This window comes from Salmo salar, chromosome ssa08 (genome assembly GCF_905237065.1).
Source record: "Salmo salar chromosome ssa08, Ssal_v3.1, whole genome shotgun sequence".
NCBI lineage: Eukaryota > Metazoa > Chordata > Actinopteri > Salmoniformes > Salmonidae > Salmo > Salmo salar.
In genome coordinates this window covers 9,910,140-9,923,259 of record NC_059449.1, presented here as the reverse complement: position 1 = coordinate 9,923,259, position 13,120 = coordinate 9,910,140, and the positions used below count along the sequence as shown (strand labels likewise).

The window sequence follows — 13,120 nt, the reverse complement described above, 5'->3', positions numbered from 1 at the left end:
GGCCAGTGTCCTGTATGTCTCCCTTACCTTGCTCCTCCCATCTTTAGTCCACTCAGCAGATCAATACTCTCTGGTCAGTCTTCTATTGTTTCCTCTTTCACCAGCAGCAGATCAGGCTTCCCATCCTCCATGTCTTCTTCATGTGCCCTTGACCCAGGCACTCAACCCTAATTGCTCCTTTAAGTCCCTTTGAAGCTACAGCAACAAGATATCAATTTGTTTTTGCTGTTCTCCAAATTGCATTTTAGAGTTTTAAATTGTGTAGAAATGCAGTAAATAAGCTTAACTATTATAGAAATTCCATGGCCATGGTTCCCCAGACCCTCCTCACACCCCTCCTCCTTCACCAGCAGCACCTCTGGACCGTCCTCCTCCTGGAAGAGACAAGTGATACAGATTACACAGACATACACTCCCTCAGGTATGTACACACTCCCTCAGGTATGTACACACGCACAGATAAATACCCTTTCAACATGGAGTGTTTACCCATCCCCACTACGTTTCAGTCCTATACTGTAGTTCCATAATGACTTCATTGTTGTTAAACCGATCATGCTGGACATAAACATTGCTGTGGGTAAAAATAAGTAAGCTGTGATAAGTCAAAAGTCAGACCAACCTGACTAACTATTTTGACGTGTACAGTAGGTTTGTTAGTATTATTTAGTTATTTGCTTATAAAGCGCTGTTTTGTGTATGCAGAATAGGGTGAGATCAGATATGATGTATGTTAAAGGGAGTCTCAATGAAAGTCTTAGAATTTAAAAGTCACATTTTGTGTTTATTAATCATAAACACGTTTGAAATACACCATATGAAAACCACGTCTCAACAAAAAATCTGCATGAACTTAATAAACTACATAAATTCTCATTAAAAGTGTCTTGGGGAAAAAACTAAAGTAGTTGAATGGAAGTAATGAAATAGGCATTTGTGAACATTATATAGCCTACACAGTACAAACACAATATATAAGACTTTTTAGGCTTATATATCTACCATGTCTGGTTGCAATATTCTACCCAGGAATATTCAACACTGAAATCTGTTACTCTTGTTATTCCAAATGCATCTGTGGATCTTTTCTGCTGACAACAATGAAAATGTACCTTTGTCTTTAATGCAGGGTTTGATCTAAACGTCTAATGAGTGGAAAGGTTACTTTCTATGTTATAGAGTGGAATGGTTTTTCTGCTGGTGTATCATGAGGTAGCTCCTCTCAGAGAACCTCTTCCCGCAGTGCGTACAGGCGAACGGCCTCTCTCCCGTGTGGACCTTCAGGTGCATCTTCAGGTTGCCAGCCTGGGCGAAGCGCATGTGACATTGGGTACAGCTATAGGGTTTCTCCCCTGTGTGGACCCTCTGGTGCCTCTTCAAGTCACCAGCCTGGGCGAAGCGCATGTGACACTGGGTACAGCTGAATGGCTTCACCCCTGTGTGGACCCTCTGGTGCCTCTTAAGGCTGGACGAGTGGGAGAAGCGCATATGACACTGGGTACAGCTGAAGGGTTTCACCCCTGTGTGGACCCTCTGGTGGATCTCCAACTTCTGGAGGCAGCTGAAGCCTTTGTTACAGAACATGCAGAGGAACCGTTTCTCATTACTATTGTCTGGTGTTGTTCCCCCTGCCTGCGCCTTGGCCTTTTGGTCCTTCGAGTTCAATACCTGATTGAGAAGGATGTTGCCGTGTGAATCGGAAGGCCCCGTTGTCGTGGACACTGGGTCGCGATCCCTGAACCCGTGTAAAGGGGAGTGGGTGGCGACATTTAGATTTGTCCCTAAGCTTCCACTGTAATCTAACAAATCTCTGCCCTGTGAGTGTCTGTCTCCTAGATGACTATCTGCATTCCATGTGGGAGGAGCGTCACCCTCTACTTTCACAGTCACCTCATCTACGACTATAACCTCCCCTTTCTTATCTAGGCACCCTTCAGAGTATAGACTACTACTGTACTGGTTCCAGTCCCCTCTAGACAGATCATTCTGTGTCTCTAAACCCAAGGATATGTTCCCAGGGTCCATCTCTGTATTGTAAGAGCAAGACGGATCATTGCCAGTCTCTAACGCGTCACCTGCATCTCGATGGGAATGAACTGTCCTCGGGCTTGGGTTACCGTAAAGTAAATACTCTGAGCCAAGAGCAGGAGGACAGCCCAGTGGCCCCAGCCCCAGTCTCTCTGGAGTCTGACCGTGGTCAGATCCTGTGTGTAAAAGCCTTTGTGTTACAATTAAAGTCTCTGTGTCGGTCTCTGACTTGAGGACAGCGTTCAGCGTTCCACTGTCCTCTGTGATGTTGGCTTTGGTCCTGGGCTGGGGCGAGGCGGTGAGGTACTTCGTGGCTAAAGGGGATGCCACTCCAGCCGCTGCTTCAGTCTCGATGTTTCTGTTTTGTTGTGGGTCGTCTTCTTCAGTCCTCTCCTGCTTGACCAGAGACGGTCCTCCAGGACCTGCAGCCACTACATCTACAGACTGACACAAGAAGAGCTGAAGTTATTACCGGAACATGAGTTGAATTGGATAACAACGTCAGACTGAAGCAGCGGCTGGAGTGGCATCCCCTTTAGGTGACTGTGGCCAGTTTATTTTGGGGCTCCCGAGTGGCGCAGTGGTCTAAGGCACTGCATCTCAGTGCTTGAGGTGTCACCACAGACCCTGGTTCAATTCCAGGCTGTATCACAATTATTATTTTTTTATTTTTTTATTTGCTAACATGTACATCCTAAATTATAGCTTGTGCGACATGTTAGCAAATGAAAAAAATAAAAAATAATAATTTAACCTTTATTTAACAAGGCAAGTCAGTTAAGAACAAATTCTTATTTACAATGACTGCCTACCCTGGGACAAACCCTAACCCGCACGACGCTGGGCCAATTGTGCACCGCCCTATGGGACTCCCAATCACGGACGGTTGTGATACAGCCTGGAATCGAACCAGGGTCTGTAGTGACGCCTCAAGCACTGAGATGCAGTGCCTTAGACCACTGCGCCACTCGGGAGCCCCAAAATAAACTGGCCACATTTGATGTACTGTCATTTTTTTATGTTACACTATGACACTAACCTCTATCACAATAACATGCTGGGTTGAGGTTCCACTCCCCTCATCAACAGTGATTGGTTGGTCATCTCTCCATGTATTGTGTCCCGCTGGCTTCACAAAGCTCCTGTGGCCTCCAGTGAGATGTCCTTCACCAGAGACAGTGATTGGGGGAAAATAGGTGGTTAGGTTAACTACTGTCAATGCTCAACTCTATATAGTACACTATTGACAGTTTTGACAGGGTCGTGTCCGAATGCCCATACTTGCGTCCTAAATAGTATGCCGTTTGAGTATGCAAAAACAAAGTGTAATAGTATGCGACATTTAAAAAAATCTAGTATACTTGAAATATTAATTTCGTCTTTGACAACAGCTGATCAATTAGATAAGGGGATGCGCTACCGAAATCAACGAATAGCGTGAAACAACCTAATCGCGCGTGACGCATTCACAGTATGCGAAAATAGAATGTTTTATAGTATGTGAATTTTCAATAATCGAGATGGTTTAAATGCCAGGATGTTATACTCATCTCAGCTCTTTATCTAGTAGAATTAGATGCACACTTTTCCATAATGCATTGGAAGAGGTGAGCTGAGAGTGATTTGCCCTATTTCTCTTTCAGTAGCCAAACAAGTAGGCTACTTAATTGGGAAGATGTAGATTTTGTTCTCATTAATAATTTGAGTATTGAATCGTAGGCACAATATCGTTGAAAACAGAAGTATTTTTTTTCACCCAAAGAGAATTTCTGTTTTCTCATTGAAAAGTGTTTCTTGTTCTCTTGGCCATCGTCAGAGCTTTAAAACTAAATACTACACCATCTTTTGATTTCTGAACGTGCCGGCACCGGGGATTCGGGATGTGACTGCGTTACTTATGTCATGTTAATTAGGCCTTTTGATTTTAACATATAGATTGTTTTAGTTTTGCAGGCTAGGCTACCTATTTAATGTATTGATGAAGCCTTACCAGTGATTCTGATCTCGTTCCCAATGATCCGTGCTTAGTTTTATGTTGCTGTCCAGGGGTTCTGAATTTGCGATGCATCCGACTGTCCACGTTTTTCTGTGCAATAGCCTTTTTATTTGAACATTTGATGTGTGTACTAGGTTATTTCATTTATATACGGTGCATTCGGAAAGTATTCAGACCTCTCAACTTTTTCCAAATTTTGTTACGTTACAGCCTTATTCTAAAATGTATTTAAAAAACGTTGCCCTCAATCTACCCATAATGACAAAGCGAAAACAGGTTTTTAGACATTTCTGCAAATTTATTACAAATAAAAAAACTCCCAAAGGTGCTTCAACAAAGTACTGAGTAAAGGGTCTGAATACTTATGTGAATGTGATATCAGTTTTTTATGTTTAATAGATTTGCAAAAAAATACCTGTTTCTTTGTCATTATGGGGTATTGTGTGTCGATTAAGGGGAAACAAAACCCAATTTAATCAATTTTAGAACAAGGCAGTAACGTAACAAAATGTGGGGTGTGAATACTTTCCGAATGCACTGTATGTTACAGCATTTTGGTTTCACTAATTCATATGTTGAAATGGAACCTAATTCTGTTTCTGTCTTCAGTTTGAAATAGGATAGATGGGCTATGGCAGGGGTATGCGACCCTGTTCTTGGAGTGCTGCAGGTACTGATATGTTACGTTTCGTATGGTATGTATTCATTTGTGGATGCCGTTTTGTTGCTAACCTTACTTTGCTACCTGCCCACTTTACGGTTTTTACTTTTTAATTACCGTTTATATTTTTAGTTTTTCCCTCGCTCAACTTTTTCACTCCGGACGCTTTATTTGGACGTGGTTCGTCAGGACCTCCACCAGCCGAAGCTAAGTAGTAACATTAACATGTGCCTTCTAAATTGCAGTCGCTGTACTCATAATATACAGGAGAACGATCGCTGTGCTGTAAACCCAGATTCAGACGCAATCGTTAGGCAAGGGTAATTTAATTGTAGGAAAGGATGAAACAGCGTCTGTGCCACCAATAAGTACAGATAGTAGTATAAATCCCTTCTCACAAGTTCCCGCAACCGGACAATTTTCTTATGGCTTCTGGAAGGAATTGCTGTGGGAATGCTCAACCGGTGTCGCTCATTCAGCCGACAGAAACTTTCAACCGGTTCTCCCAATTAAGCAGCGAGTTGGAGTCAGAGGCCGAGCCTTCTCTAGTCCTCCCGTTACGGGGTCTGAGACGCCGAAGCCTCCCACCGTTAGCTCTGACAAATTGAAAACCCTAGTCATTGGCGACTCCATTACCCGTAGTATTAGACTTAAAACTAATCATCCAGCCATCATACACTGTTTACCAGGGGGCAGGGCTACCGACGTTAAGGCTAATCTGAAGACGGTGCTGGCTAAAGCTAAAACTGGCGAGTGTAGAGAGTATAGGGATATTGTTATCCACGTCGGCACCAACGATGTTAGGATGAAAGAGTCAGAGGTCACCAAGCGCAACATAGCTTCAGCGTGTAAATCAGCTAGAAAGATGTGTCGGCATCGAGTAATTGTCTCTGGCCCCTTCCCAGTTAGGGGGAGTGATGAGCTCTACAGCAGAATCTCACAACTCAATCGCTGGTTGAAAACTGTTTTCTGCCCCTCCCAAAATATAGAATTTGTAGATAATTGGACCTCTTTCTGGGACTCAAACAAACAGGACCAAGCCTGGCCTGTTGAGTGACGGACTCCATCCTAGCTGGAGGGGTGCTCTCATCTTATCTACGAACATAGACAGGGCTCTAACTCCTCTAGCTCCACAATGAAATAGGGTGCAGGCCAGGCACCAGGCTGTTAGCCAGCCTGCCAGCTTAGTGGAGTCTGCCACTAGCACAGTCAGCTTAGTCAGCTCAGCTTTCCCCATTGAGACCGTGTCTGTGCCTCGATCTAGGATGGGCAAAACTATACATGGCGGTGTTCGCTTTAGTAATCTCACTGGAATAAAAACCTCCTCCATTCCTGCCATTATTGAAAGAGATTATGATACCTAACATCTCACAATAGGACTACTTAATGTTAGATCCCTCACTCCAAAGGCAGTTACAGTCAATTAACTAATCACTGATCATAATCTTGATGTGACTGGCCTGACTGAAACATGGTTTAAGCCTGATAAATGTACTGTGTTAAATTAGGCTTCACCTCCTGGTTACACTAGTGACCATATCCCCCGCACATACCGCAAAGGCGGAGGTGTTGCTAACATTTACAATAGCACATTTAAATTTACAAAAAAATACGACCTTTTCGCCGTTTGAGCTTCTAGTCATGAAATCTATGCAGCCTACTCAATCACTTTTTATAGCTACGGTTTACAGGCCTCCTGGGCCATATACACCGTTCCTCACTGAGTTCCCTGAATTCCTATCGGACCTTGTAGTCATGGCAGATAATAATTCATATTTTTGGTGACTTTAATATTCACATGGAAAAGTCCACAGACCCACTCAAAGGCTTTCGGAGCCATCATCGACTCAGTGGGTTTTGTCCAACATGTCTCCGGACCTATTCACTGCCACAGTCATACTCTGGACCTAGTTTTGTCCCGTGTAATGCATGTTGTGGATCTTAATGTTTTTCCTCATTAATCCTGGACTATCGGACCACCATTTTATTATACGTTTGCAATCGCAACCAATAATCTGCTCAGACCCCAACCAAGGATCATCAAAAGTCGTGCTATAAATTCTCGGACAACCCAAAGATTCCTAGATGCCTTTCCAGACTCCCTCCGCCTTCCCAAGGACGTCAGAGTACAGAAATCGGTTAACCACCTAATGGAGGAACTCATTTTAACCTTGTGCAATACCCTAGATGCAGTCGCACCCCTAAAAACAAAAACCATTTGTCTTAAGAAACTAGCTCCCTGGTATACAGAAAATACCTGAGCTCTGAAGCAAGCTTTCAGAAAATTGGAACGGAAATGGCGTAAAACCAAACTGGAAGTCTTCCGACTAGCTTGGAAAGACAGTACCGTGCAGGATCGAAGAGCCCTCACTGCTGCTCGATCACCCTATTTTTCCAACTTAATTGAGGAAAATAAGAACAATCCAAAATGTATTTTTGATACTGTCGCAAAGCTAACTAAAAAGCAGCATTCCCCAAGAGAGGATGGCTTTCACTTCAACAGTGATAAATTCATAAAGTTATTTGAGGAAAAGATCATGATAATTAGAAAGCAAATGACGGACTCCTCTTTAAATCCGCGTATTTCCTCAAAGCTCAGTTGTCCTGAGTCTGCACAACACTGCCAGGACCTAGGATCAAGGGAGTCACTCAAGTTTAGTACTAGATCTCTTGACACATTGATGAAAATAATCATGGCTTCTAAACCTTCAAGCTGCATACTGGACCCTATTCCAACTAAACTACTTAAAGAGCTGCTTCCTGTGCTTGGCTCTCCTATGTTGAACATAATAAACGACTCTCTATCCACCGGATGTGTACCAAACTCAATAAAGGTGGCAGTAATAAAGCCTCTCTCGAAAAAGCCAAACCTTGACCCAGAAAATGTTATTTTTAAACTTACCGGCCTATATCAAATCTCCCATTCCTCTCAACAATTTTAGAAAAAGCTGTTGCGCAGAAACTCACTGCCTTCCTGAAGACAAACAATGTATACGAAATGCTTCAGTCTGGTTTTAGACCCCATCATAGCACTGAGACTGCACTTGTGAAGGTGGTAAATTACCTTTTAATGGCGTCAGACCGAGGCTCTGCATCTGTCCTCGTGCTCCTAGACCTTAGTGCTACTTTTGATACCATCGATCACCACATTCTTTTGGAGAGATTGGAAACCCAAATTGGTCTACACGGACAAGTTCTGGCCTGGTTTATATCTTATCTGTCGGAAAGATATCAGTTTGTCTCTGTGGATGGTTTGTCCTCTGACAAATCAACTGTAAATTTCGGTGTTCCTCAAGGTTCTGTTTTAGGACCACTATTGTTTTCACTATATATTTTACCTCTTGGTGATGTCATTCAGAAACATAATGTTAACTTTCACTGCTATGCAGATGACACACAGCTGTACATTTTGATGAAACATGGTGAAGCCCCAAAATTGCGCTCCCTGGAAGCCTGTGTTTCAGACATAAGGAAGTGGATGGCGGTAAATGTTCTACCACTTAAACTCTGACAAAACAGAGATGCTAGTTCTAGGTCCCAAGAAACAAAGATCTTCTGTTGGATCTGACAATTAATCTTGATGGTTGTACAGTCGTCTCAAATAAAACTGTGAAGGACCTCGGCGTTACTCTGGACCCTGATCTCTCTTTTGACAAACATATCAAGACTGTTTCAAGGACAGCTTTTTTCCATCTACGTAACATTGCAAAAATCAGAAACTTCTTGTCCAAAAATGATAGAAAAATTCATCCATGTTTTTGTCACTTCTAGGTTAGACTACTGCAATGCTCTACTTTCCAGGCTACCCGGATAAAGCACTAAATAAACTTCAGTTAGTGCTAAACACGGCTGCTAGAATCTTGACTATTGATCATACACTGCTCAAAAAAATAAAGGGAACACTAAAATAACACATCCTAGATCTGAATGAATGAAATAATCTTATTAAATACTTTTTTCTTTACATAGTTGAATGTGCTGACAACAAAATCACAGAAAAATAGTCAATGGAAATCCAATTTATCAACCCATGGAGGTCTGGATTTGGAGTAACACTCAAAATTAAAGTGGAAAACCACACTACAGGCTGATCCAACTTTGATGTAATGTCCTTAAAACAAGTCAAAATGAGGCTCAGTAGTGTGTGTGTGGCCTCCACGTGCCTGTATGACCTCCCTACAATGCCTGGGCATGCTCCTGATGAGGTGGCGGATGGTCTCCTGAGGGATCTCCTCCCAGACCTGGACTAAAGCATCCGCCAACTCCTGGACAGTCTGTGGTGCAACGTGGCGTTGGTGGATGGAGCGAGACATGATGTCCCAGATGTGCTCAATTGGATTCAGGTCTGGGGAACGGGTAGGCCAGTCCATAGCATCAATGCCTTCCTCTTGCAGGAACTGCTGACACACTCCAGCCACATGAGGTCTAGCATTGTCTTGCATTAGGAGGAACCCAGGGCCAACCGCACCAGCATATGGTCTCACAAGGGGTCTGACGATCTCATCTCGGTACCTAATGGCAGTCAGGCTACCTCTGGCGAGCACATGGAGGGCTGTGTGGCCCCCCAAAGAAATGCCACCCCACACCATGACTGACCCACCGCCAAACCGGTCATGCTGGAGGATGTTGCAGGCAGCAGAACGTTCTCCACGGCGTCTCCAGACTCTGTCACGTCTGTCACGTGCTCAGTGTGAACCTGCTTTCATCTGTGAAGAGCACGGGCGCCAGTGGCGAATTTGCCAATCTTGGTGTTCTCTGGCAAATGCCAAACGTCCTGCACGGTGTTGGGCTGTAAGCACAACCCCCACCTGTGGACGTCGGGCCCTCATACCACCCTCATGGAGTCTGTTTCTGACCGTTTGAGCAGACACATGCACATTTGTGGCCTGCTGGAGGTCATTTTGCAGGGCTCTGGCAGTGCTCCTCCTGCTCCTCCTTGCACAAAGGCGGAGGTAGCGGTCCTGCTGCTGGGTTGTTGCCCTCCTACGGCCTCCTCCACGTCTCCTGATGTACTGGCCTGTCTCCTGGTAGCGCCTCCATGCTCTGGACACTACGCTGACAGACACAGCAAACCTTCTTGCCACAGCTCGCATTGATGTGCCATCCTGGATGAGCTGCACTACCTGAGCCACTTGTGTGGGTTGTAGACTCCGTCTCATGCTACCACTAGAGTGAAAGCACCGCCAGCATTCAAAAGTGACCAAAACATCAGCCAGGAAGCATAGGAACTGAGAAGTGGTCTGTGGTCACCACCTGCAGAACCAATCCTTTATTGGGGGTGTCTTGCTAATTGCCTATAATTTCCACCTGTTGTCTATTCCATTTACACAACAGCATGTGAAATGTATTGTCAATCAGTGTTGCTTCCTAAGTGGACAGTTTGATTTCACAGAAGTGTGATTGACTTGGAGTTACATTGTGTTTGTTTAAGTGTTCCCTTTATTTTTTTGAGCAGTGTATTACTCCAGTGCTAGCCTCTCTACACTGGCTTCCTGTTAAGGCAAGGGCTGATTTCAAGGTTTTACTGCTAACCTACAAAGTATTACATGGGCTTGCTCCTACCTATCTTTCCGATTTGGTCCTGCCGTACATACCTACGGTCACAAGACACAGGCCTCCTTACTGTCCCTCAAATTTCTAAGCAAAAAGCTGGAGGCAGGGCTTTCTCCTATAGAGCTCAATTTTTATGGAATGGTCTGCCTATCCATGTGAGAGACGCAGACTCGGTCTCAACCTTTAAGTCTTTGTTGAAGACTCATCTCTTCAGTAGGTCCTATGATTGAGTGTTATCTGGCCCAGGAGTGTGAAGGTGAACGGACACGCACTGGAGCAACGAACCGCCCTTGCTGTCTCTGCCTGGCCGGTTCCCCACTCTCTACTGGGATTCTCTGCCTCTAACCCTATTACAGGGGCTGAGTCACTGGCTTACTGGTGCTCTTCCATGCAGTCCCTAGGAGGGGTGCGTCACTTGAGTGGGTTGAGTCACGGACGTGATCTTCCTGTCCCGGGTTGGCGCCCCCCCCCTTGGGTTGTGCCGTGGAGGAAATCTTTGTGGGCTATACTCAGCCTTGTCCCAGCATGGTAAGTTGGTGGTTTGAAGATATCCCTCTAGTGGTGTGGGGGCTGTGCTTTGGTAAAGTGCCTGTTTGGCCCTGTCCAGGAGTATCGTCGGACGGGGCCACAGTGTCTCCCGACCCCTCCTGTCTCAGCCTCCAGTATTTATGCTGCAGTAGTTTGTGTTGGGGGGCTAGGGTCAGTCTTGTATCTGGAGTATTTCTCCTGTCTTATCTGGTGTCCTGTGTGAATTTAAGTATGCTCTCTCTAATTCTCTCTCTTTCTCTCTCTCTCGGAGGACCTGAGCCCTAGGACCATGCCTCAGGACTACCAGGCCTGATGACTCCTTGCTGTCCCCAGTCCACCTGGCCGTGCTGCTGCTCCAGTTTCAACTGTTCTGCCTGCGGCTATGGAACCCTGACCTGTTCACCGGACGTGCTACTTGTCCGAGACCTGCTGTTTTCAACTCTCTAGAGACAGCAGGAGCGGTAGAGATACTCTGAATGATCGGCTATGAAAAGCCAACTGACATTTACTCCTGAGGTGCTGACCTGTTGCACCCTCGACAACCACTGTGACTATTATTATTTGACCCTGCGGGTCATCTATGAACATTTGAACATCTGGGCCATGTTCTGTTATAATCTCCACCCGGCACAGCCAGAAGAAGACTGGCCACCCCTCATAGCCTGGTTCCTCTCTAGGTTTCTTCCTAGGTCCTGGCCTTTCTAGGGAGTTTTTTCCTAGCCCCCGTGCTTCTACACCTGCATTGCTTGCTGTTTGGGGTTTTAGGCTGGGTTTCTGTTCCCCACTTTGTGACATCAGCTGATGTAAGAAGGGCTTTATAAATAAATTTGATTTGAATTACCCATTTCGTATGATATGTTACATATTTGCAGAACTTACAATATGTTATGAATTTGCAAAACATATATGTTACGAATTCTAGCTAGGGGGCTAACGTTACCTAGGCTAGGGGTTAGGGTTAAGAGTTAAGTAAAAGTGTTAAGGTTAGGGGAAGGGTTAGCTAACATGCTATGTAGTTGCAAAGTACCTAAAAAGTAGTAAGTAGTTAAAGTTGCCAATTAGCTAAAATGCTAAAGTTGTCCGTAATGAGATTCAAACTTGCAACCTTCGGGTTATCCGACTAAACTTTTTGCCTTAAGTAACCATCTGCCTTATGTAACCATACCAAACATAACACATACTAATTTGGTCTCCCGGATTTACATTTACTATGTTACATCTAGTCTATGAGACCAGGCTGACCCCTGGGCTACAGTGTAGGTCGAATGTGACAAGTTTCCTATAACCAGCCTGAGTAGGCCTATAACTCTATTCCTATTATATTTAGAGGAATTCATCGATTTGGAAATGAGCCATTATCAGGTTGGTTAATGTAATGTCTGTTGAATTTGTAAAAATCCAACCGCACTCAGCCCTGCCCCACCTACTCAGCCAGTCATGAGTAGCTACTGCGTTGCGGCCGTTGCATACTGCATACTTTTTTACTAATGGTACAATGGTACTTGCTAAATAGTATGCCACGATGAGTACACTGTTTGCAGTTTAAGTATGGGTATTCGGACACAGCCACTGTCTAGAATTGGCACTGATGTAAGGTAACACTTCGCATAACTTCTTGATATACTATTTATAGATTATGTTCCATGCATCATCTTATTTTCATTGAGTAAATAAAAAAATATGGTTAGAATAGGATGTGTCTTTGTGCAAGATTGCTAAGTAATCAGGGGAATTATTGCATACTATCCCAAAACTGTCAAAGACCCAATTCTGGTTATCTATGTGGTTAATAACGCATCTAAAGTCACACATGCGCAGAGGGGAACGGGGCAACAGGCCCAGAAGCCTCGTCGTCCTGCTAAATGTACCTCTTGCCATCCCTCTGTATTGGTCGAGGATCTTGACACTACTGGGACGACTGGCGGGGACGCGCTCTCGCATTGTCCTCTCTGCGCGATCCCGTGCCACCTTCAGTTCCAGTAGCTGTAGTTTCCTCCGCAATCCCCGGTTTTCTTTCTGGCTTTGAGTTATTTCCAAACGAAACACTGCATAGTCGTCATCTACGAGTTTACAGATCTCTGCCACGGCTGCATTAGCTAGCACCTCCATAACGGAGGCTATTTGAGTGTGAAAAACCACACAGTTAGCCATTGTTAGTAGCTAGCTAGCGTTACCTAGATAACATCTATCAATATTTTGAGTTCCGGGGTTAATACATGTCTAAATAACAACAAAAACCGCTTAACGTGGAAATTGTTCTTGGTCGTTCTTGATTCCGTTTACTTGGCGGTCTTAAACGCTTAAGGTGCATGCCGCCACCTACTGTGCTGGAGTGCGTGGTCAATCACGATTCT

General features: G+C 44.5%; 1 protein-coding gene across 1 annotated transcript; it reads right to left on the bottom strand.

Moving 5' to 3' along the window:
* Positions 1-763: 763 nt before the first annotated feature.
* Positions 764-13,120, bottom strand: LOC106610091 (oocyte zinc finger protein XlCOF7.1-like). Its single transcript, XM_014209253.2, has 3 exons — positions 12,635-13,120; positions 3,068-3,192; positions 764-2,472 (listed from the first exon to the last, which is right to left on the bottom strand). Exons 1-3 carry the CDS (start codon positions 12,915-12,917, stop codon positions 1,174-1,176), a joined length of 1,707 nt encoding a protein of 568 aa, XP_014064728.2. The 5' UTR covers positions 12,918-13,120; the 3' UTR covers positions 764-1,173.